Genomic DNA, 25,636 nt, shown 5'->3' on the forward strand with positions numbered 1-25,636 from the left:
CTTCGCCTTACTTGATCGTGCTGAAGGGAAACGGACCTGGAAGTCTTTGTCTCCGGTGTGTGGCCGCGATCCCTTGGAGGGGATTGAACACCTGAGGCTCTATTTTTTTTAAATCTGAGGGTTAAGGGACAAGCAGTTCCGGCCTTTTCCAGTCTTGGCTGGATTTGCTTGTATTTTGTTCTTAGCCACTGCTCATGTAATGCACTCCCTTAACCAGGAAATTAAGGCGTTCTCCCGGAATAATCTCAGGAAGCAATGTACCCGGGTGACAACGCTAACTGGAAAGAAAATTATAGAAACATGGAAAGATGCCAGAATTCATGTTGTGGAAGAAGTAGAGCCGAGCAGTGGGGGTAGTTGTGGTTTTGTGCAGGATCTTAGCTTGGACCTGCATATTGGTGTTATTAAGCCATGGTTGCTCCTGGGTGAGTATATCGATTTGGCATTAACTCATTGATTCCTTTTAGCCACGTTACTTTCTCGTTTTTTTGTCGTCCCGCCCCCCAAATGTGTAATATTCTGTTCTATCAGCTATTCTGCTGAAAAGCTGAAATGTTTCCTTTTTTAGATTTGGAACTTCCATTAGCTGGCTAGTGATGTTTCTGCCTCACAATATATCCATAAGAAGCATGGATTCTAGTACCACATGGCTCCTGGCGTATGGATTTTAGAACTTCTTATCCTTTTTTTTTTTTTTTTAAACTTTTCTGGAGGATAGCTTGTTAATGTTGTATTTTCTTGGATTATAAATGGATATAGCCTTTAAAATCATCAAATTAGAAAGAATGCTTTTATTAGGCAAAACTGTAAATAGCAAGGGTTAAGGGTATAGAAAAGTTAGTACTTGAAATTGCCAAATGTTTGTTTGCTGCCTCTGCTGTTACAAATCATGGAATGCATGCCTCCTATAGCCACCTCTATCGAAGTATCTGTTTTTGTAGTGTTAAGGAGAAATTGTATTTTCATTTCATAGCTATGAATTTGATAGTTTTATGATTTCTTGTATTAGGAAGAATATTGTTTCCCTACATAAAGCACGGTTGGCAAATAGTAAATGAAGCAGTTATGAAAAGCTCAAACTTGTTAGCTTGGCAAGAATGTGGCATTGCATTCTTTAAAAAAAAATTAGTGTGTTCAAGAGGATTTGAATTATTTTTCATTTGTGAATAGAGAAATTAAGACTTGGAAAGATTAATGATTTGCCAGTATTTATGCAGTCAAGCCATTCTTGAGTAGAAAGAACACTGAACTGGGAGTCAGAAATATCCAGGTCCTGCTGTGAAGTGCACAGTAGCATCTCCTTTTAAAAAACTCTCCGAAGTAGAGATTATCAGCTCCATTTCACAGATGGGAGCTGAATTTAACAATAGTCAAATAATTTGCACAAGGTAACACACCTAGTAAATAACAGAGCTGGACGTCAAGCTCAAGTCTGATCCACTCCTGCTCTGCATTGTCATTTAGACTTCCTCAGGGAAGTGAATCCTCAGGGATTTTCAGTCCTGCTCTACCTCTTGGTAGATAAACTAGCACAAGTCATTTGTTCACTCTGGTCCTCCAAGAAACCACCTGTAAAACTAAAGTAAAGGTATCTGTTTCTCTCTTAGGTTTATCCTGAGGTTGTGAAAAGTTTTTGAAACAAATTAATTGCAAGTATGCATATGAGGTTTTTATTGTATTATGTTTTACAGGAATCACTACATGAGCTATCTTTCACTTCAAATAAATATTTCCAACAAGTTTCTGAAGCCCCATGAAAATCAAGGGATCATTTAATTCGTCTAAAGGTTCACCCAGGACTTGCACACCATTTCTAGGAAAGAAAATACGCCCAGGCACATTTTCAGTTATATGGCTTCCATTGTAGTAATAATGATTTAAAAAATTCTATTTTAGAATTTTAAAATATCATTTCACTCTCGTGAACTTTGTTTATGATTTTTTTTTATCTAGACTTAATCCAAAGTGAGCTGATCAAGGTAGTATTCTCATATTGGCATTGGAACCCTTTCCAGAATCCTGGGAGAGTTCTAGGAGAGATTTCTGAAACTAGACCTTATATGGCCTCCTTTCTGGACCAGGAAATGGGATTTTTATTAGGTACACCCTCCTTTCCTGTGAGAGGTAGATGGACCCTTTTCTGCCTAGTTACAAGTGCCTTATTCCTGAGGGACGCATGAATGATTACATCTTAAGTTCTTCCACATGAATGATGCAGGGGTTTTTTCTGACCAGACTGAGTTTCTCTCTGGAGATGGGGGGATTGTTCTAGGTTACTTCAAAGAGCTTCCTTTGTCTCTTCAAAGCAGCACAACTTCCACTTAGGACTATATAAAATTAATTTTTGTTTTCTGTAGGGAATAAAGAAAATGAAGCTGTAAAACTGTAACCTTTTTCAGTTAGCTCATAAATTCAGACCAGCTTCTGCATTTCAAAAATCTTATGTAGGCCCTTGAACTATCTAACAGGTTGACAAAAAGATCTTAGCATTTTTGTCCTAGGCTTTGAAGATTATATTTCTACAACAAAATAACTAGGACTTTTCTTAAAACCAACTCACTTTGTAAAAGTAGAAAATTTCATTTCTCTTGGGTAGTTCAAAGGTACATGTATTATTTGTCATATATATATATATATATATATATTCTGTTAGGAAGTCCCAACTGGTGATATTTGAGGTCCTCTCTTCAATTCTAAGTGAAAATCTTAGAATCTTTTATAAGGTTATGGAGAATTTTTGATGTCTAGGAAGCCCCATATTCTTGGGAGGTGATAATACATTAAATTTGTTTAGCTCTTTTATTTTGTGCAATTCTTCCGCAAATATTCTTTTACTTTATCCTTATAGTAATTTATGCTCCTGTTTTTATTCATTTATGAGTGTTCACTCCTACAAATTTTCTCAAATAAAACATTTCTCTTTTGAATATCATTTCTTTTCCATTGCAATAATGGTTTGTTTTTGTGATGATGGCAATAGTGATATATTAAAAAAAAAAAGAAAGAAAATAGTGATTTATAAATTAAGACATACTACATCAGAATTTATACAATAAATAGTACTTTCATAAAAAGAATCTCTTTTTTTAAAAAAATATTTTATTTATTTATTTGACAGAGAGATAGCACAAGTAGGCAGAGCTGGCAGGCAGAGGGAGAAGGAGAAGCAGGCTCTCCACTGAGCAGGGAGTCTGATGTGGGGCTCGATCCCAGGACTCTGGGATCATGACCTGAGCTGAAGGCAGAGGCTTAACTGACTGAGCCACCCAGGTGCCCCCATAAAAAGAATATCTTAAACAGAAACAGATGATACGTATATTATGATGGCAAAATACTATAAATACCTCTTTATATTTCCATAATAATCCTTGGCCAAATAATGAATATTAGTGGCATGTAAGTATAAATGTAAAAAACAAAACAAAACTGTAAATTGTTATTATTAGCCCTCTTTGTTTAATTATTTCCCTATTCATCAACTTTTTAATTATTTTCAAAACTATTCGTACAGTAAAGTACTTGGTATTTAGTTTTATGAGTTTTAACACAATTATTAATGTAGCACTGTTAAAACAGTAAAATTCTTAAAACTGATACTTGTTTTTCAATCTCAAGATAGTTTATAAAAGGATAACATTCTACTTTTTCAGGAAAAAAAAGGAACACACACAAAAATAACACATTGTCAGGACAGCTGGGTGGCTTAGTTGTTTAAGCATCTGCCTTTGGCACAGGTCATGATCCCAGGGTCCTGGGATTGAGCCCCACATCAGGCTTCCTGCTGTGTGGGGAGCCTGCTTCTCCCTCTCCCTCTGCTGCTTTCCCGCTTGTGCTTGTGTTCTCTCTGTCAAATAAATAAATAAAATCTTTTAAAGAACAAAAAAGAAATAACAAAAAATAATTGTCATGATATATGATTTATAGTATTTATTTTTTAATGTGTCTTTCCAATAAAAGTTTAACACAGGACTGTAACACAAAGCAGTCACTTAAAATTGGAGAAAAGCTGATGTTTATATCTAGAATTTAGAGAGAATTAACTTGAACTGTAATACTATCAAGCAATAAATGAAATGTACAAACCAATGACCTGAAATCCATTTATGCTGACTAAAATTGTTTCCCCACCTATTAACATTCATAATTTTCTTATTGTTTGAAAAGGCAGAGCATACAAGTTGCATTTATTTGACCTCAAGGATACTAATTCTCTTTCAATAGAGTTCATATTCTGGAAGTGAGTTTCAAAATGTAGCAGCCAATTCTGAAATGTAATCAACCTGTTGTGTTTGAGGTGTGCGTTTAATGGAAATGATCGAAGTATCCAGCTTTGATAAGTGTAATAATGGCAATCTAGTGTTAAAGAATTTCATTCATGCATGCTTCCTTTTTTTTTTCTCTTTTAAGAAACAGGCTGAGTAGAATTAATTATTATTTAAGAGATTATTTACATTTAATTTATTGGAAGCCATTTTCCCCCTGGAGATGGTTAGAACTTCCTGCATAAAATTGAAAAATTATTATTATTTTTTTTAAAGATTTTTATTTATTTATTCGACAGACAGAGATCACAAGTAGGCAGAGAGGCAGAAAGAGAGGGGGAAGCAGGCTCCCCGCTGTGCAGAGAGCCCGACAGATGGCTCGATGCCAGGACCCTGAGATCATGACCTGAGCCAAAGGCAGAGGCTTAACCCACTGAGCCACCCAGGCGCCCCCCAAAATTATTTTTTAATTATGAGGTATTTCAAAGGTATAGACAATTAAAGACAATAATATGACAACTACATATTCAGCATCCAGCTTTTAACAGATGTTAATATTTTCATAGACTAACATTTAGGAATAAAGTTAAATGTAGGCTCAGTAAGGAAACTGTGAGTTTCAGATTATGAGGAGACTATTGGCCAACCAGTGTACTTGCTGGCTTTTCAGCTACCTAAAATCACATAATAGAAGCTGGCAGATTCCTTAGGTAAGGTAAGAAAAACATTGTGTATGGAAATGGATCCTAACTTAGGAAAGAAATTCTTAAAATCTTTAAATAGTAAATGTCTTATTTTTTCAGTTTGTTTCAAATTGCTTAACTCACTTTAACTGGCTATCTCCTATTTGGACTTGCTTATTAGCTAGAGTCCTTTTCCGGTTTGGTAGATCTGGAGAGCCAACTTTGATAGGAAGAAATGGTAAAAGGGGGTAGCCCCATTGGTACACGGAATGTGGCTAGAATTCATAGACCAACAGTGTTTGCTCTAAGCTATTGGGTATTCCCAAACCAAATGGCATTAAGTTATTTTGTGGGTGGTTTTTTAAATATCCTTAAGTTACAAAAGAAATAGATATTTATTGTAAAAAATATAAATTAACATACAGAAAAAAAATCACCTGTAATCCCACTGTAAACATATGTTCTATGTTGTTCTATACTTCCTGTCCATTTTTTTTTTTTAAAGATTTTATTTATTTATTTGACAGACAGAGACCACAAGTAGGCAGAGAGGCAGGCAGAGAGAGAGAGAGGGAAGCAGGCTCCCTGCTGAGCAGAGAGCCCGATGCGGGACTCGATCCCAGGACCCTGAGATCATGACCTGAGCCGAAGGCAGCGGCTTAACCCACTGAGCCACCCAGGCGCCCCTTCCTGTCCATTTTAAGGCATATACGTATTGTTTATTTTTATGAAAATAGATTTTGTAACCTAATGGTATCACCACCTAATATATTGAGAATGTATTTCCATGCCATAGATACTCTTCTGCATTGTTTGTTTGTTTGTTTTAAGTAAACTCTACCACCAATGTGGGTCTTAAACCCATGACTCAGATCAAGAGTAACATGCCTTACCCACTGAGTCAGCCAGGTGCCTGTGCATTCTCATTTTTTATTTCTTCATTTTTTTTTTTAAAGATTTTATTTATTTGACACAGAGAGAGAGATCAGTCACAAGCAGGAGGAGTAGCAGAGGGAGAGGGAGAAGCAGGCTCCCCGCTGAACAAGAAGCTAGATGATGTGGGGCTCTATCCCAGAACCCCAGGGTCATGACCTGAGATGAAGGCAGACACTTAACTGACTGAGCCATCCAGGCGCCCCACAAGATGAACATTTTTTAGTGAATATTTCTAAATTGCCTTTTAGAAGGTTGGATTGAGGTCCTTTCAAGTTGCATTTTTTAAGTAAATAACTAATAGAATTGCTGCAAAAATTAGTTAAAAAAGTTAGAATGATTGTTTTTATGTTCAAGATGATATGTTTATTTCTTATAGGGTCACAAGATGCTGCTCATGATCTGGATACCCTGAAAAAGTACAAGGTAAAAAAAAATGCTTCAGATCTGGCACGATGTATAGGAAGTATTTTAATTGTTACACTTATTTAGGAAACTGTTAGTCAATATCAGACTTGGGTTTTTTTTAGATTTATTTATTTATTTTTAGAGAGGGAGAGCACAGGGAGGGGCAGAGGGACAGGGAGAGAAACTTAAGCAGACTCCTCACTGAGCTTGGATGTGGGGCTTGATCTCAAGACTCTGAGATTGTGACCTGAGCTAAAACCCGGGAGTTGGATGCTTCATTGACTGCACCACCCGGGGCCCCCATTTAAGAGTTTAATTGATAACATTTTTGGCTGTCATTTTAATAAAGTTGCAACAATTATTGTACCTAATTAAAATAAGTGGATTTATAATGTCTTTCCAATTTTATATTCTCTCTGTCTCCCTTCATGTATTCTTATGAACCTGATTTTGAAGCATGTTTTCTTACCTCTGTTTGTGTAGTTCCTTTATGTAGGATAGACTTTCGTCTTCTTTTCTTGTCCAAGACCTACCCATGCCCGAGTCCCAACTCACATATCACTTCTTCCCCAATGCCATCTTCTCCCACTCTCAACTATGTAATTTATTACTTATTTTGGAATTTACTAAAACAATTTCAGCCATCTATTTTGTCAAACAGTATTTCAGCATCATGGAATTGCTATGGTTTGTAGAATGCAAGAGGTTTTTAGTTACATGAAGCTTATGATTTGAGGGGCATAGAGGGGAGAAAGACAAATAAGCAGCTTTAGTCCAGTGTATTTTGTGCTTTAATGGGGAAATGCAAATGCTGTTGCAGAGCATATGAGATGATGCCCTTTGCCCATGTTTGTTTGGTTTGGGTTGAGGATTGTAAGATCAGGGAAATCTTCCTGGAGGGAATGATACTGAAGTTTGCTCAGAACGGGATGGGGAGGGAGCAGACAGAAAAGTGTTCAGTTAGGAGAAATGCTTTGTGTGAAGGTCCAGAAGAGAAAGGTCAGTGCTTTCAGAGACAGGGAAAAAAAAAGAAGTTCAGGGGCACCTGGGTGACTCAGTTGTTAAGCGGCTGCCTTTGGCTCAGGTCTTGATCTTAGGGTCTTGGGATCAAGCCCCATGTCAGGCTCCCTGCTCAGCAGGAAGCCTTCCTCTCTCTCTCACCCCCCTGCTTGTATTGCCTCTCTCCCTATCTCGCTCTCTTTCTGTCAAATAAATAAAATCTTTTAAAAAAATTAAAAAAAAAAAAAAAAAAAGTTCAGTAACCCAGGAATTAGAGAGTGAGAAAGAAGGATACCAAGAAACAAGGCCAGACACGTAAGCAAGAGTAAGACCATTAAAGTCCACGTAAACCAGAGTAAATGCTTTGGACTTTTCCAGAAGTCTTTGAAATTCCTTACCCAGGGGAGTAATAGGATCAAATTTGCAGTTTGAAAGATTCTTGTCAGAGGCATTGTGGAAAATAAATTGGAGTGTTGCAGAAATTAGTGTGGGGAAACTAAGTTAGGGGGCAGTTGTAGTAACTGTTATGACTGCCTGACATTAGAGATAATGGCCTGGAATTGCATATGGTTATGAGAATTACTGTATCTCCTAATAGAATCCATCTTAGATTAATATTTTAACATAAGTAGAATAAGTTTCAAAGTCTTGCTTACACTAATAAGTTAATATTTCTCAAGGAAAAAAAAATAGAAAAACTAATAAATTCATTCATTGGCAAGTGTTTTGTGATCTATCCCCTCTTAGGGTACACCAATTCAAATTTGCTTTCACCCTGGTGATGTGAATCAAGCAGCTGTTTAAAAGATCCCTCTGGGGGCACCTGTTGGTTGATTGCTCTGTTGGCTCACTTGGTTAAGCAGCTGCCTTTGGTTCAGGCTGTGATCCCAAAGTCCTGAGATTGAGCCCCATGTTGGGCTCCCTGCTCAGCAGAGAGCCTGGTTCTTCATTTCCTTCTGTTTGCTGCTCTGCCTGCTTGTGCTATCTATCTCTCTGTCAAACAAATAAATAAATAACAATTTTAAAAATTAAATAAAAGATCCCTCTGTCTCTGTACACGTGACCCTGTTAGAGGCCTAAAAGAAGCAGAGGTAAACTGAGCACCTAAGTAGAGGGTTTATTGAAAAATTTAGTGATTTGGCAAAACTAGATTATTCATTTAAATGCATGGCACATTTCAAAGGGATATTCTAGGACTTAAGTAAAGTGCTATAATTAATAGAAATTCTCTTGTGGAGGATCATTTCAGAAATTTCATTTTAATGTTTGGGTATAGTAATAGTAGTTGTTTTATTGGTAAGGTATCCAAGTGCCTGGTGTGTGCCCTATAAAGTACTGTGAAAGATGGAAAGCTGAGTATAACATAAAATGTTCCAAGTTACTTATGGCTGCATCGTTCATAATAGCAAATCATTGGAAACAACCTACGTGTTCATTCATAGTGAACTGTTTAAATAAACAATAGTGTACTCACACCCTAGAATACAGTATAGCTATATAAAAGAACATCAGGAGAAGGCTCTGTGAATACTGATATGAAAAAATCTCCAGGATAAATTTAAGTGAGAGGGGAACCCAAGGTGTTGCCTTTGTGTAAGAAAGGGAATAAATTCTTTGCCTAAAGATGCTCTAAAAGATATACAGAAAACCAACAAAGGTGGTTACCATTAAGGTGGGAGATAATGGAGTAGATTGGGACGTGGTGAGAGCAAGATTTCTTTATGTTTCTTTTTTATAATGTTCTGATTTTTTAATCATTTTCAATATATGAGATTTATTAAAATTGGAAGTAAGAATACCTAAATGTGAGGATTAAGTGAGATAACTTACATGCCTGGCACATATTAGGTTCTCGATAAGGGGCTATAACTATCCCTATTGCAGAAGGCTTCCCAAGAGCAATCATTGTTAGGACCTCTGTAACTACATTTTGGAAGTGTGCTTAGAAGGGGTTTTAGACTGGGGCACCTGGGTGGCTCAGTGGGTTAAGCCTCTGCCTTCAGCTCGGGTCGTGATCTCAGGGTCCTGGGATCGAGTCCCATATCAGGCTGTCTGCTTGGTGGGGAGCCTGCTTCCCCTCTCTCTCTGCCTGTCTCTCTGCCTACTTGTGATCTCTCTCTGTCAAAAAAAAAAAAAAAAAAAAAAAATCTTAAAAAAAAAGAAAGAAAGGGTTTTAGACTGGATGCCTATCACCACCACCACCTGTGACTCAGTACAATTCTTTTTAATCAGAACTAATCAATACACATGTAAACTGCATTTCCCAGCAGCTAAACTCCCCAGGTATTGGTAATCCACAATATTTGTAAAGCACTTTTACTTTTCAGCAGGTTTTCCCAAGATTGTCATTTTGTTTTCTCCATAATCCTGTGAAGATCTATAGATAGTGAGAGATGTATGTGTTTGCGCTTGTGCATATATATATATATAATATATATATATATATGTATGCATATGAATACATCCACATATAAAATTCCTCATTCCTGGTTTTTTGGGAATGTACAATACAGTTGTAAAGACAAGGCCAACACATCAATAATGTAAAACATTGGAAGCTGTTATATAATTAAGGGCAGAATCATAATATGCTGGTGGTCAGAAGTATACTGGCTGTGAGTGACTTGACATAGATAGGACTTCACTGTGGAAAACAGAAAGACATTTCAGACTTTATCTTCTAAAAATATTTTTACCTTTCTTTCTAGTTTCTCCTTCTTATTTAAGAGTCTTTCTTGGGGCGCCTGGGTGGCTCAGTGGGTTAAGCCTCTGCCTTCGGCTCAGGTCATGGTCTCAGGGTCCTGGGATCGAGTCCCACATCGGGCTCTCTGCTAGGCAGGGAGCCTGCTTCCTCTTCTCTCTCTCTCTCTCTCTCTCTGCCTGCCTCTCTGCCTACTTGTGATCTCTCTCTGTCAAATAAATAAAATCTTTAAAAAAAAAAAAAAAGAGTCTTTCTTGAATAGACAAATGAGATGTCTTCTGTTTTTCTTCCACAAGGCAGTTAGGTCAGTAAATGGCCTATGGCCTGTTTTCATAAGCCTAAATCCTGGGTTGGGAAGCACAGAAACCTGAGTAAGGAAAGAGAATGTGTATAATGATTTAGGGGGATCTCTGGAATCTGAGGGCAGAAAGTAGCTGTACTGGAGAATAGAATGCCATGCAAGATGGTGCTTCTCTCCCACAGGCATCATGGCCCCTCTCTGCAAATCTACTCTATTATTATTTGGGAGCAAAAAATTTTCAGCTTCTTTGAGCACTTAAAAGAAAGTGGCTGTCTTACAGCTATCAAATTTGGGGATCATACTAGCAGTCTTGTACACCTATTTTGAAAACTTCTAAAGATAATTTGATTAGTCTTGTTTAAGTTGGGTGTCTGCCTGAATGCAGTCAGCTGTATAGGGGGAGGAGTAGGGCACTGTCAGAGCCATATCTATGAGGGTAGTAGGGGCAAAAGAGGCAGAGCTGGACACATAGTCTAAAATATGTGTGAAGTACATGAAAACACGAAGATCAGGCAAAACCTAACACCCACGTTAAGAGAGAGAATAAGAACAGTGAGGCATGTCATAACAAGAAACAGTGCCTTATTTTCCTGATCCATTTTACTTTTGGAATCTTTTAACTGACTTTCCACATGGCTCCTTCCATATGCTTGGTAGGCTGTAGGAAAGGAACTCAAATGCACAGATGGAGTAGAAGTTTGCTTTTGTGTACCATTGGAAAGAAAATCTTTCATGACCATCCTTTCAACCAGACTCATTCACTGGAAGCTCTGGGTTTGAGGCCCTATGGCATTGACATCTTTTAAAAGCACACTGAGTGATTCAAATGTGTAGCCACTCTTTTTTTTTTTTTTTAATTAACATATAATGTATTATTTGTCTCAGGGGTGCAGGTATGTGAATCATCAGGCTTCACAGCACTCACCATAGCACAGATCCTCTCCAATGTCCATAACCCAGTCACCCTATCCCTACCTTCCCACCCCTCAGCAACCCTCAGTTTGTTTCTTGAGATTAAGAGTCTCTTACGGTTTGTCTCCCTCCCGATCCCATCTTGTTTCATTTTTTCCTTCCCTACCCCCACTACTCCCCACCCTGCCTCTCAAATTCCTCATATCAGAGAGATCACATGATAATTGTCTTTCTCTGATTAACTTATTTCGCTTAGCATAATACCCTCTAGTTCCATCCACATCATTGCAAATGGCAAGATTTCATTTCTTTTGATGGCTGCATAGTCTGTATATACCATATCTTCTTTATCCAGTTCATCTGTTGATGGACATCTAGGTTCTTTCCATGGTTTGGCTATTGTGGACATTGTTACTATAAACATTCAGGTGCACGTGCCCCTTCAGATAAATACCCAGTAGTGCAATTGCTGGGTCTTAGGGTAGCTCTATTTTCAACTTTTTGAGGAACCTCCATACTGTTTTCCGGTGCCGCCACTCTTGAGAACCATCGTATTTATAATGAATGTGAAGGGAAATTGGGAAATAGTTACTGAAAGGGAAGTTTGTGTTATTGATATACTTCCCTTATTCAAGATTTTTATATGGATAGTCATTGATTTTTCCAACAAATATTTTAGGTGCTTTCTGTGCTCAGGTCACTGCTCACTCACAGTGCTTACTTTTTTTTTTTTTTTTTTTTGACTCAGAGACAGAGAGATCACAAGTAGGCAGAGAGGCAGGCAGAGAGAGAGGGGCAAGCAGGCTCCCCACCGAGCAGGGAGCCTGATGCGGGGCTTGATCCCAGGACTCTGGGATCATGACCTGAGCCAAAGGCAGAGGCTCAACCCACTGAGCCACCCAGGTGCCCCTCACAGTGCTTACCTCTATAACAGTGAATAAACCAAACATGGTCCCTACCCTCTTGGAGTTTCTAGTACCATCAGGGAGACAGATAATCTCAAAGTGGGGAGAGCTATAATTAGGGCAGGTAGAGGGTGCTATGGGAATACAGAGAATTAGCACTTTTGGTGAGGGAGGTATCAGAGGCGGCTTCCTGCACATATTATTCAAGTGACTTATGCTTAAGTTGTTTATTCTTGTTACAAATCTCAACATCCCATTCTCTTGCCAAATATTAATTCATAGCTAAGTTTTAAAAATAATCTTTTTTTTTTCTCTTGAAGGTGACTCATATTCTCAATGTTGCATATGGAGTTGAAAATGCTTTCCTCGGTGACTTTATATATAAGAGCATTTCTATATTGGATCTGCCTGAAACCAATATCCTGTCTTATTTTCCAGAATGTTTTGAATTTATTGAACAAGTGAAAATGAAGGTAAGTTTTGTTTTGATCCACAGTTCTTCAAAGGCAGAAATTTTAAAATACAAGTCCATTATTCAATCTTTATTCTCTTTGTAATGAATACATAGAGAATCACTATGAAATTTCCCCCCAACAGTCTTTCATGAACTTCTACAACTATTTAGTTGTCCAGTTTTTTTCCTCTCAATGAGATATGTACTTTTTTTTTTTTTTTAATAATTTCTGTGCCCTATGTGGGGCTCAAACTCACAACCCTGAGATCAAAATTTGCACGCTCTATTGACTAAGCCAGCCAGGTGCCTCTTTATGAGATACTTTTATTTATTTATTTATTTATTTATTTTTAAAAAGATTTTATTTATTTATTTGACAGACAGAGATCACAAGTAGGCAGAGAGGCAGGCAGAGAGAGAGGAAGGGAAGCAAGCTCCCTGCCAAGCAGAGAGCCCGATGCGGGGCTCCATCCCAGGACCCCTGGGATCATGACCTGAGCCGAAGGCAGAGGCTTTAACCCACTGAGCCACCCAGGCACCCCGAGATACTTACTTTTAACATTAATTTCTCATCTTCCTATAGCTTCCTCAGAAATGGTAGGAGATAAAATTCTCCACTTACTGAATTTTTCTGTGTTTATATGTACTTAGATTTCCTTCGATGGTTTATAACCACCTGCCCTCTGACCACTTTGCAAGATAATCAGATGGAGTATGGGATGGATGCTGCTGTAGTCCTTTCAATGTATTTATGAAGATTAATTTGCATTTTTATGGCTGTGGTAGGGATAGTGAATTTACGCATTTTTAATAATAGAAAATTATAGGGTGCTCTAAAGACTAAATGTGTATTGCTTTATTGAGATTGTATGAAAATGCTGATCAGAAGCTGTGCATTGGTTCTCTGATTTTAAAAGACCAACAGATAATGTCCTACTTCAACTTTGGTAATAGATCCAAGTTAACACTGGGGTTCTAGGTTGGCTGTTACCAGTAATTATACCTTGAAATGATGTCACTTTTAGTTAGTATATAATTCTTGCAAAGTTTATGTGACATAAGTAGATGGGAATGTAGAAGCATTTACAGAGAAAAGTTAACTGTCCTGGGGCACCTAACAATTAATGACACTTAACATCAGAATCCAGCTTAGTTGAATCTGGGTAATGATTTCTCTTTTACCTTTTCTCCTTTCCTTTTTTTCTTCCCTCGCCCCTCCTTCTTTATATTTAGTAAAATTTACTGGATGCTTTACATGTCCAGCACTGTTCTAGGTGCTTTCCTTTAGATTATCTGGAAAATATAAATCTATTCAACTCTGCCATTCAGCTTTATTTAATAGCGGATATTTAGATAAAAGAAGAGGAGGAGGGTTTCTAATTCAAGGCCTAATATTGGCCAGTGTTTTCTCTTATGAAAACCTTTATAAGGTCTAGATTATAACATTCCAGTGTGTCAGGTGTGATAGTGTTAAAAATAAACATGATCGGGCGCCTGGGTGGCTCAGTGGGTTAAGCCGCTGCCTTCGGCTCAGGTCATGATCTCAGGGTCCTGGGATCGAGGCCCGCATCGGGCTCTCTGCTCAGCAGGGAGCCTGCTTCCCTCTCTCTCTCTCTCTCTCTCTCTCTCTCTCTCTCTGCCTGCCTCTCTGTCTACTTGTGATCTCTCTCTGTCAAATAAATAAATAAAATCTTTAAAAAAAAAAAAAAAACATGATCATGTTTCTCTATTAGCTGCTTCTCTAAGGAGATGTGGAATATGCCTTAAATGGTAAAAGAAAAACGTAGGCATCATCCATATGCATATTCCTATTTGAAGACATGTACATGTTGCAAGTAAAATGTGGAAAGAGTAATAATTAATTAAAAGTTTCCTTTTCTTGGGTTTCCTAAAAAACAGAACCCGAGACAAAGATTAAGAGCTGGTGCTTCATTTGAAAGATGGAATCCATGGGCAATGAGAGTGGGAAGAAAGGGAGGTGACTCAGGAAAGGATGGGAAGCTGCGAAAGGATGATGCATTTCCCTTGCTCAGCACAACTGCACAGGGAGCTGCCGGTGAAATAGTTGGGTACTCAGCAGGTGTACCTCCTTTGCTACTGAAGTCATTCCGGCAGGGAGGACAAAGAAACTGCGCCACTGTACAGACTTTGGGAGGGAGAGAAGAGAGAATTCATCTGGCTCTCTGTCAGCTCCTGTTCTACACGATCAAACTTTGCCCACAGGGAGGTAACTAATACCACAATTCCAAGTTACAACAATCCACTCCTTTAGCAGCTGCCTTGAAGCCAAACTCAGTAGTCTGTGGTCTGACTTTTCATTCACATCAGAAGCAGCAGGAGAGTCCAGAATTCAGGGCCTACTTGTTTATGCAGTGACCACCACGGGGGAAGAGCCAGGCCTTCTTAGGCAAGCAAAACTCATCAGGCCTAAGGGGAGCAGTTGGCCAAGAAGTGGAGGCAGAGGTGGAGAAGCTTAGGGCCCATGACGTGATGGCACCAAGAGAATCTGAGGAGGTACCTAAAACGTTTCTGCTATAAGATGTATTAGAATTCCATAATCTGTTCTAATTTTCTCAAGCATTATGTTTTATACTGCAATCCTAATCTCAGCCAATATTTCCTTGCCCTGAAAACTCTTTGCTGTTCAGAGTAATACATACTTAGTTTTAGCAATAGAATTCTTGAATTTTTTCCACTTTTTTCTAGAAGAAATCCTTTCATAACTTTCTCTGTTGTATGTACAGGTTTTATTAAATGTGATTACTCAGTGAATTGAGTGTCTTAAAACTACCTTTCTAGCCCTATACTTACTTGTTTTATCTTTTCATGTTCAGCTGCCAAAAGGATTCTCTTCTCTTTTCCCATGTCTTTTCTCATTGTTTTCTGTACTTGTAAAACCCTATTGTTTGGTTTCTCTGCCTTTCCTCTATCTCTGCCTCACGCATTATTTGTTAGGTTTTTGCATTAAGAGACAGAAATACACATGAGAGGAAAGTAGTAGGGTAACCTCTATAGCCTTAACAGTTCTTTTATGAAAATTTACTTGACTCCCTATTTTTATGTGCAGAAGGTTTTGTTAATATGAAAAGGTGTATTTGATATTCCATGTTTACTCTATTACTCATTTTATGTGATGTGATTTTAAAAACATGATGTAAGTAAACAATGTCATTGTAGAAAAATTAAAAAACACAGATAAGTAAAAATTTACTGTCCTTACACTGTTTAGACATAACTACTGGTAACATTTTGATATATATATATATATATATTTTAACATTTGATATCAAAAGACTCATTTAAAAAAGACCTAAACTTGGCTCAGTTTATCTGTCAACAAATATTAATTACTTATTCTGAGAAGATATGAGGGAAACATACATACTACTGCCCTCACAGAGCTTGCAATCTAGTTGAAAAGTTATTCACAACAGCATGAGAACAAAGAATGCTTGATAAACTAGAAATACTTTAACATGATTTCTATCTGCCCAGAGCAAAATGATGATTCAAATTTTTTTTTAATTTTTTATTTTTTCAGCATAACAGTATTCATTATTTTTGCACCACACCCAGTGCTCCATGCAATCTGTGCCCTCTACAATACCCACCACCTGGTGACCCCAACCTCCCACCCCCCACCCCTTCAAAATTCTCAGATCGTTTTTTCCGAGTCCATAGTCTCTCATGGTTCACCTCCCCTTCCAATTTCCCTCAACTCCCTTCTCCTCTCCATCTCCCCTTGTCCTCCATGCTATTTGTTATGCTCCACAAATAAGTGAAACCATATGATAATTGACTCTCTCTGCTTGCCTTATTTCACTCAGCATAATCTCTTCCAATCCCATCCATGTTGCTACAAAACTTGGGTATTCATCCTTTCTTTCTTTCTTTTTTTTTTTTTTTTTTTACAGCTTTATAAACATATATTTTTATCCCCAGGGGTACAGGTCTGCGAATCGCCAGGTTTACACACTTCACAACACTCACCATAGCACATACCCTCCCCAATATCCATAACCCCAGCCCCTCTCCCAACCCCCTCCCCCCATCAACCCTCAGTTTGTTTTGTGAGATTAAGAGTCACTTATGGTTTGTCTCCCTCCCAATCCCATCTTGTTTCATTTACTCTTCTCCTACCCCCTCAACCCCCCATGTTGCATCTCCTCTCCCTCATATCAGGGAGATCATATGATAGTTGTCTTTCTCCGATTGACTTATTTCGCTAAGCATGATACCCTCTAGTTCCATCCACGTCGTCGCAAATGGCAAGATTTCATTTCTTTTGATGGCTGCATAGTATTCCATTGTGTATATATACCACATCTTCTTTATCCATTCGTCTGTAGATGGACATCTAGGTTCTTTCCATAGTTTGGCTATTGTAGACATTGCTGCTATAAACATTCGGGTGCATGTGCCCCTTCGGATCACTATGTTTGTATCTTTAGGGTAAATACCCAGCAGTGCAATTGCAGGGTCATAGGGTAGTTCTATTTTCAACATTTTGAGGAACCTCCATGCTGTTTTCCAGAGTGGTTGCACCAGCTTGCATTCCCACCAACAGTGTAGGAGGGTTCCCCTTTCTCCGCATCCTCGCCAGCATCTGTCATTTCCTGACTTGTTAATTTTAGTCATTCTGACTGGTGTGAGGTGATATCTCACACCAGTGGTTTTGATTTGTATTTCCCTGATGCCGAGTGATATGGAGCACTTTTTCATGTGTCTGTTGGCCATCTGGATGTCTTCTTTGCAGAAATGTCTGTTCATGTCCTCTGCCCATTTCTTGATTGGATTATTTGTTCTTTGGGTGTTGAGTTTGCTAAGTTCTTTATAGATTTTGGACACTAGCCCTTTATCTGATATGTCATTTGCAAATATCTTCTCCCATTCTGTCAGTTGTCTTTTGGTTTTGTTCACTGTTTCCTTTGCTGTGCAAAAGCTTTTGATCTTGATAAAATCCCAAAAGTTCATTTTTGCCCTTGCTTCCCTTGCCTTTGGTGATGTTCCTAGGAAGATGTTGCTGCGGCTGACGTCGAAGAGGTTGCTGCCTGTGTTCTCCTCGAGGATTTTGATGGATTCCTTTCTCACATTGAGATCCTTCATCCATTTTGAGTCTATTTTCGTGTGTGGTGTAAGGAAATGATCCAATTTCATTTTTCTGCATGTGGCTGTCCAATTTTCCCAACACCATTTATTGAAGAGGCTGTCTTTTTTCCATTGGACATTCTTTCCTGCTTTGTCGAAGATGAGTTGACCATAGAGTTGAGGGTCCATTTCTGGGCTCTCTATTCTGTTCCATTGGTCCATGTGTCTGTTTTTGTGCCAGTACCATGCTGTCTTGATGATGACAGCTTTGTAATAGAGCTTGAAGTCCGGAATTGTGATGCCAGCAACTTTGGCTTTCTTTTTCAATATTCCTTTGGCTATTCGAGGTCTTTTCTGGTTCCATATAAATTTTAGGATTATTTGTTCCATTTCTTTGAAAAAAATGGATGGTACTTTGATAGGAATTGCATTAAATGTGTAGATTGCTTTAGGTAGCATAGACATTTTCACAATATTTATTCTTCCAATCCAGGAGCATGGAACATTTTTCCATTTCTTTGTGTCTTCCTCAATTTTGATGATTCAAATTTTTAAGAGAACACTTTCTTTTTGGAAATGGAAAACAAAATTAATTTATTTGCTTGGCAAACATTTATGGAATATCTACTATGTGCCTAAAACTGCACTAAGGACACAGCATACAAAGATGGCTAAGATATTCCCCTGACCCCATCTCACTCAGAAAGAGACAGACTACTTAGAATAGAACCCTGTATTAGCTAGACCAAGAAGTGGAGCAGAGGCCTTCTAGGCAGAGGACAATAGCTGGTGCAAAAGAAAAAGTTTCTTTATAAATTTTTAAATTATTACTATTTTGAGTTCTAGAAAGGGGATAAAAAGCCAATAACTTTCCTGAGAATACTTAGGTCAGATACTTAACCCACTGAGCCACCCAGGAATACTTAACATTATTAAACATGAGCCGACCATGGATACATAGTATGTAAGGCTGAAAATAAAGCTTGTTTCATTTGCAAAGACATATTATGTCTCAAAACTGATAACTAGTATGTAGTCAGGAAATATTAAAAATGACATTGAATGATATCTCTTATTTAGCTTACAATTTTAGGTTTCTTTTGAACAACTGATTTGTTTTGAGATAAAAGAAGTTCCTTACCAGTTTTCATAATTTACTGTAATATGATTTTTAAGTGCCTTTAATCTCATAAAAATGAGCTATTATACAAAGTAAGAAAGTTGCATGTATGTATAGTGAGTATTGGTGTTAGCCCATCCTGTACAGAAACAGTTAAAATTTGGAAATAATCATATATATAAGAAAACAATTGAAAGTGTCTTTTTGATATGAGGATTTTCAAAAGATTAACTAATTTTATTGTGAATCATTTGGTTTTCTTGAAATGAGAAGCATTTGTAAATTTATTGCAATAGATTAGGAAAGGAATTTTCAACAGATTTTTAATTGTGAAAAAACTACCTTGCAAAAGTGAAATGATCCAATGAGTTATAAATATGGTATTGTTAATATATGCTTTGGGTAGAGACTTAGTTTAGGTTTTATTTTTTCCCCCTTACCCTGTTCCAATCTTTCTTTTGTGTTGTACCAAAGAAGAATCAGGAAATAAAGTAACTAAAATGTCTAATTCTGTAAGGTGTGCTTCCAGTTCAGTTCATTTTGCTTAGATAATTAACTTTTTAAAAGCCTGAGACAAGGCAGCCTGATCAGTGCTTTTCCGTCAGCTCCATCATTTCATTATTAATGCAGTATTACCCCCATCAGCATTGGTCTTGCACCGTGTCCCTTTTCACTTGTAAAGTATCATTTGCAAGTTATCTGAGACATTTTTCATTTATTGACCTGATGCTAAAGTATCTAATTGCCTTTTCTACTTCACATTGTCATGAGCTGTTTGTGTCATCATTTTACTACCTCATAAATTTAACTTTTTTAAAGTTACTCCCTTCTAGAATAAAGTATATCTGAGGGTAGAAAATTTTTTCCTTTCTGGTCATTTTACACATAGATTACCAAGCCAGTGACACTGGTTTCTTTGTAGGAACACTGTGTGCCTGTGATGTTTCGGTCTTTCTGTTTAGTGTTATGACTATGGTTTTATTTATTTCTATATGTATATTACCTGTGATTTTTCTCTTATTTATAGATGTGTATCTCCTAACACAGGCTTTTAGATATACTTTACTAGATACTTCAGTTTGATAAAAGATACTTTTTCAAAATTCCAAATACATTATCAAAGCATTTCAATCCCTGGGGGGTAGAAAGAGAAGTTTTTTGATGGATTAATTGATTTTTTTCCATTCATTGCTTATAAGGAATTGTATTTTGGTAATTGAATACATTGAATCAAACAAATTGATAAAATGAGTATTTTTATAATTTCAAGTAGCATAAGAATGTACAAGTGATTTAATAAACTTTCTAAGTGAATAATGGAGATTTTTGATTGGTTTTATTGCAGGATGGAGTGCTTCTTGTTCATTGTAATGCAGGAGTTTCCAGGGCTGCTGCAATTGTAATAGGTTTCCTGATGAATTCTGAAGAAATTTCATTTACAAGTGCTTTCTCTTTGGTGAAAAATGCAAGGCCTTCCATATGTCCAAATGCTGGCTTCATGGAGCAGCTTCGTACATACCAAGAGGGCAAAGAAAGCAATAAGGGTGACAACATACAGGAATTAGAAAGGGGTGACAGTTCATGAGTTACATTCCGGCAGATAAAGGACAACTGTAATTTCTGAATTAGCCCCTATAGCCACCTGTCCCCTTTTTTGAAGAGTGGACTGAAAAACTTCCTTTTGTCTTGTGTTTTTTAAGTGGAAACGGAGGTTAATTGATTGTCTTGAGCTGGTGTATAAACACATTTTTAAATTATATCATGTTTTCTTTGGTATTAAATATGTGATTCAACAGTTCTTTAATTTGCTAAGAGAAGAAGATATATTACCAATAATTGATTTCTGTAGGAGAAAAAGATTTACATTCAAAATCTTTATTAGAGCATGAAAAGATTTTTCTATTCCAGCAACTGTTTCCATGAAGGAAAAAACTTGAAGTACTACCTGACTTACTATTTCAGAGGGAGGTAAATTTCTTTGTAAAGAATTTGAGATTAAAAATTAATACCTTAAACCTCCCAAAAGAAATAACCCAAATCTGAAGGTTAATACAGTATAGGTATACCTATACAGATACAGTATACCTTGTTTTATTGCACTTTACTTCATTGTGCTTCGCAGATGTGTGTTTTACAAATCAAAGGTGGTACTTCTGCATTGAGGAAGTCTATTGGCACCATTTTTAACGAGAGCATTTGCTCACTTAGTGTCTCTGTCACATTTTGGTAATTTTCAGTCTTTTAAACTTGTTCATTCTAGTTGTATTTGTTATGGTGATCTGTGATCAGTGATCTTTGATGTTACTATTGTAATTATTTTGGGGTGCCATGAACCAGACCCATTAACAGTGAACGTAATTGATAAATACTGCATGTGTTGTGACTGTTCTACCAGTTGGCCCTTCCTCCATCCCTCCCTCTCCTCGGGCCTCTCTACTCCCTGAGACACAACAATATTGAAATTAGGCCAATTAATAATCCACAATGGCCTCTAAGTGTGCAAGTGAAAGGAAGAGTCGCATGTCTCTCACTTTAAATCAAAAGCTAGAGATGATTAAGCTTAGTGAGGAAGGCATGTCAAAAGCAGAGATAGGTCGGAAGCTAGGCCTCTTGCGTCAAACAGTCAGCCAAGTTGTAAATGCAAAGGATAAGTTCTTGAAGGAAATTAAAAGTGGTACTCCAGTGAACACACGAATGATAAGAAAGCGAAACAGCCTTATTGCTGATATGGAGAAAGTTTTAGTGGTTTGGATAGAAGATCAAACCAGCCACAACATTCCCTTGAGCCAAAGCCTAATCCAGAGCAAGGCCCTAACTCTCTTCAATTCTATGAAGGCTGAGAGAGGTGAGGAGGCTGCAGAAGAAAAGTTTGAAGCTAGCAGAGGTTGGTTCATGAGGTTTAAGGAAAGAAGCCGTCTCTATAACATAAAAGTGCAGGGTGAAGTAGCAAGTGCTGATGTAGAAGCTGCAGCAAGTTATCCGGAAGATCTAGCTAGGATAATTAATGAAGGTGGCTACACTAAGCAACAGATTTTCAATGTAGATGAAACAGCCTTATATTGGAAAAAGATGCCATCTAGGACTTTCATAGCTAGAGAGGAGAGGTCAATGCCTGGCTTCAAAGCTTCAAAGGACAGGCTGACTCTCTTGTTAGGAGCTAATGCAGCTGGTGACTTTAAGTTGAAGCCAATGCTCATTTACCATTCTGAAAATCCTAGGGCTCTTAAGAATTATGCTAAATCTACTCTGCCTGTACTCTATAAATGGAATAACAGAGCCTGCATGACAGCACATCTGTTTACAACATGGTTTACTGAATATTTTAAGCCCACAGTTGAGACCTACTGCTCAGAAAAAAAAATTGCTTTCAAAATATTACTGCTCATTGACAATGCCCCTGGTCATCCAGGAGCTCTGATGGAGATGTACAATGAGATTAATGTTGTTTTCATACCTGCTAACTCATCGTCTGTTCTGCAACCCATGGACCAAGGAGTCATTTCAACCTTCAAGTCTTACTATTTAAGAAATACATTTCGTAAGGCTATAGCTGCCGTAGATAGTGATTCCTCTGATGGATCTGGGCAAAGTAAACTGAAAGCCTTTTGGAAAAGATTCACTATTTTAGATGCCATTAAGAACATTCGTGATTCATGGGAAGAGGTCAAAATGTCAACATTAACTGGAGTTTGGAAGAAGTTGATTCCAGCCCTCATGGTTGACTTTGAGGGGTTCAAGACTTCAGTGGAGGAAGTAACTGCAGATGTGGTAAAAATAGCAAAAGAATTAGAATTAGATGTGGAGCCTGAAGATGTGACTGAATTGCTGCGATCTCATGATAAAACTACAACGGAGGAGGAATTGCTTCCCATGGGTGAGCAGAGAAAGTGGTTTCTTGAAATGGGATCTACTCCTGGTGAAGATGATGTAAAGATTGTTGAGATGACAACAAAGGATTTAGAATACTACATAAACTTAGTTGATAAAGCAGCAGCAGGGTTTGAGAGGATTGACTCTAATTTTGAAAGAAGTTCTTCTGTGGGTAAAATGCTGTCAAACAGTATCTCATGCTACAGAGAAATTGTTCGTGAAAGGAAGAGTCCATCAATGAGGCAAATTTCATTACTGTCTTATTTTAAGAAATGGCCACAACCACCCCAACCTTCAGCAACCACCATCTTGATCGGTCAGCAACCATCAACATCAAGGCAAGACCCTCCACCAGCAAAAAAATTAAGGCTTGCTGAAAGCTCGGATGATGGTTAGCATTTTTTAGCAATAAAAATTTTTTAAATTAATTTAAATTAATTTAAATATCTTAAAATTGAGATATAGACATTGTTTCTTTAAAATATAATGCTATTGTACACTTAATAGACTACTGTGTAATATAAATGTAATTTTTATATGTACTGGGAAGCCACAAAATTCATTTGACTCACTGTTGCAATATTTGCTTTATTGTAGTGGTCTGGAACTGAACCCACAATATCTCTGGTGTAGGCCTGTATTTATATAGTGGTTACAGTATTCACAAAGTTTTTATGTCCTTTCATGAAAATGTACTGACTTTTCACTTTTAACTTAATTCTATGGCCTGTATTTATTTTTTATTTTTAAAACTTTTGTATAGATGTTCTGTCTTATGTGATTGTGAGCTTATGCTTCTTTTGCTGATCTGGTCTCTTATGTTTTTCATATCCTGGGTCCCTAGGCTTCTGTTTTTGGGTTATATGTCATAGTTTTTGGTCTCCTTGGATCTGTGGGAAAATATTTTACACTGAAAGATCATGCTTTAGGTATGATTTATTCAGATCTCTTTTCTAGTTTGGTATTCTACTAGAGAATATATTTTTAAGGAAAGAAGAATTATGGTTTTGTATGAAAATTTAAGTACTTTGTTAAAAAGCCTAAAATGATTTACAATTTTATCTCTGGCTAGAGGCTTTGAATAGTTTTCTTTTCTTTCTCTTTTTTTAAATTAAGTTTCCATATTGGCAAGGCTAAACTCTGTACATTATAAATTTGCTTAAAGATATTATTTGAATTATTCAGAATAAGGTGTACTTAAAATTACAGTAATTAAGATAGAATTTATTTAATAGCTTTCAGATAGTCTTTCATGACTTAGAAAATTTCATTGCCATCTACATTTTATTAAGAAAGTCTTGAGCTCTTCTTAAATACACATTATAGAAAGCAAGCATATTCCTATGTGTAAGTTGGAAAGTGCACATTGGGTACCTCTGTGTATTTGAGACATCCTGTCATCCTGTCAAGGATGCCATCACATGCAAAGCTATGAACTTTGCTTCTCTTGAGAAGCAGCATAAATGTATGTAATCAACCTATAGTGAGCTCTCTGAAGCAGACCAAGGAGATAGAATCTTAAGGAAGAGGCTGATGTGTAATGTTGTCTTTATGGTCAGTATTGCTGAGGATTTGCTAAGTGAACCTTTTTGATTCACATGAAAGCATTTATTTCTTCTGCTAGGTGCTCTTTAGTTTTTAGCCATTAAGTATGATATGAAGCCTGACTAGAACTTGTTCATAATGAATAGTATATTATTTATGTTTCTGGTTTGTGTGCTTAGTTGTTGCCTGTAGTTATCTGGTTATGGGGCAAACACTTATCTTCCGTATTATCTACTTTATTATCTACAGAAGTACTTTGAACATCAGTATTGTTTTATCTTAAATGATAGTAATTGCTGTATCTAAAATAATAGATATAGATAAGTGAATTTAATGCAGTCTTTTAAATTAGGGGTACTATATAAGGCAATGGTGTGTCATATATATATATATATATACACACATATGTATATATATATGTATAAAAATTACACACACAGTATTTTTCTTGTGTGTCCCATGGATATGTCACTCTGTCAGACTTAGTTATAAAAAGAAAATTGTTTCATTATGATCCTCTGTCTCCCATTTTAAAAATGTAAAAAAATATATACCAAGTATAGGTCTGTTTTGAGGTGAGGAAAAATGTTTCAAGGAGCTTTTGCCTCTATTTTAAAATAGATTTTTCTACTATTTTTAAAGGGAAGAGGAAATGAAAATATCAGTTGCTTTTAAACATTGAAAAGAAATCTAGAGTCTTCTTAGCAAGCTGAAAAAAGTGAGTAGAACAAAGGTACTATAACATAAGATCAAATTATATTTATTTGAGGTTAATTTTTTTTAATATTTTGCTAACTTTGTGCTTTATTATAGGTTTGTAATTACATATAATTTGAGTTGAAAACCCAAGAAGTATTTAAATTTTTGGAAGACTGAAGAAATATTTTTCTTAGTTTTTTTTTTGGGCAAAATTTAGACCATTATACTAACTCAAAGACAAAAATTTCAGGGAAAATGGAGTATGGTATTTAAAATTGTTATTACAGTTTTACTTTTGCATCCCTTCCTCCCTTTTGAACCTGATTGAAATATATGGATATAGAACTTGGAAGGTATTTTTGCATGTGACATAGGGAATCTACTGTGATTCTGATGGATAATTTCAGTGTTGGTGGGGAAATTTTCTGAATTTGTCAATGTGATTATTAGTAACTCAAATGGTTCAATTATATAAAGTCCCCCTCAAAAGTAATTTCTCCAAATATTCAAAATGTAGCAAATACAAGTCAGAGTATTGTTTTACAGTATTACTCTGAATTAATGAATTAACACCTTTATAAGCAAAATTTAAAACAACAGAAATACAGCATAATGAATTACAGGTTAGGGGCATCAACTCCCCACATAGTCAAAACTCCATGTATAACTTTTGACTCCTCCAGACTCCCCCAAAAATCCATGTATAACTTTTGACTCCCCCAAAATCGATGTATAACTTTTGACTCCCCCAAAACT

At 36.9% G+C, this 25,636-nt stretch overlaps 2 protein-coding genes across 2 annotated transcripts; both read left to right on the top strand.

Moving 5' to 3' along the window:
* DUSP19 (dual specificity phosphatase 19) lies at positions 1-20,508 on the top strand. Its single transcript, XM_047722376.1, has 4 exons — positions 1-425; positions 6,258-6,304; positions 12,425-12,577; positions 20,112-20,508. Exons 1-4 carry the CDS (start codon positions 200-202, stop codon positions 20,349-20,351), a joined length of 666 nt encoding a protein of 221 aa, XP_047578332.1. The 5' UTR covers positions 1-199; the 3' UTR covers positions 20,352-20,508.
* A 152-nt stretch (positions 20,509-20,660) lies between these two features.
* Positions 20,661-24,892, top strand: TIGD1 (tigger transposable element derived 1). The gene is made up of 2 exons (XM_047722375.1): positions 20,661-23,027; positions 24,824-24,892. The coding sequence occupies exons 1-2, from the start codon at positions 21,251-21,253 to the stop codon at positions 24,835-24,837; spliced, it is 1,791 nt and encodes a 596-aa protein (XP_047578331.1). The 5' UTR covers positions 20,661-21,250; the 3' UTR covers positions 24,838-24,892.
* The last annotated feature ends 744 nt before the right edge of the window (positions 24,893-25,636 follow it).

This window comes from Lutra lutra, chromosome 3 (genome assembly GCF_902655055.1).
Source record: "Lutra lutra chromosome 3, mLutLut1.2, whole genome shotgun sequence".
Lineage (NCBI taxonomy): Eukaryota > Metazoa > Chordata > Mammalia > Carnivora > Mustelidae > Lutra > Lutra lutra.

Bases quoted from the DNA above. Each gene is read 5' to 3' on its own strand.
- DUSP19 (XM_047722376.1), top strand. From the start codon at position 200: ATGCACTCCCTTAACCAGGAAATTAAGGCGTTCTCCCGGAATAATCTC. The intron at 426-6,257 runs GTGAGTATATCG...TATTTCTTATAG, and splicing joins TAAGCCATGGTTGCTCCTGG to GGTCACAAGATGCTGCTCAT. The intron at 6,305-12,424 runs GTAAAAAAAAAT...TTTCTCTTGAAG, and splicing joins ATACCCTGAAAAAGTACAAG to GTGACTCATATTCTCAATGT.
- TIGD1 (XM_047722375.1), top strand. From the start codon at position 21,251: ATGGCCTCTAAGTGTGCAAGTGAAAGGAAGAGTCGCATGTCTCTCACT.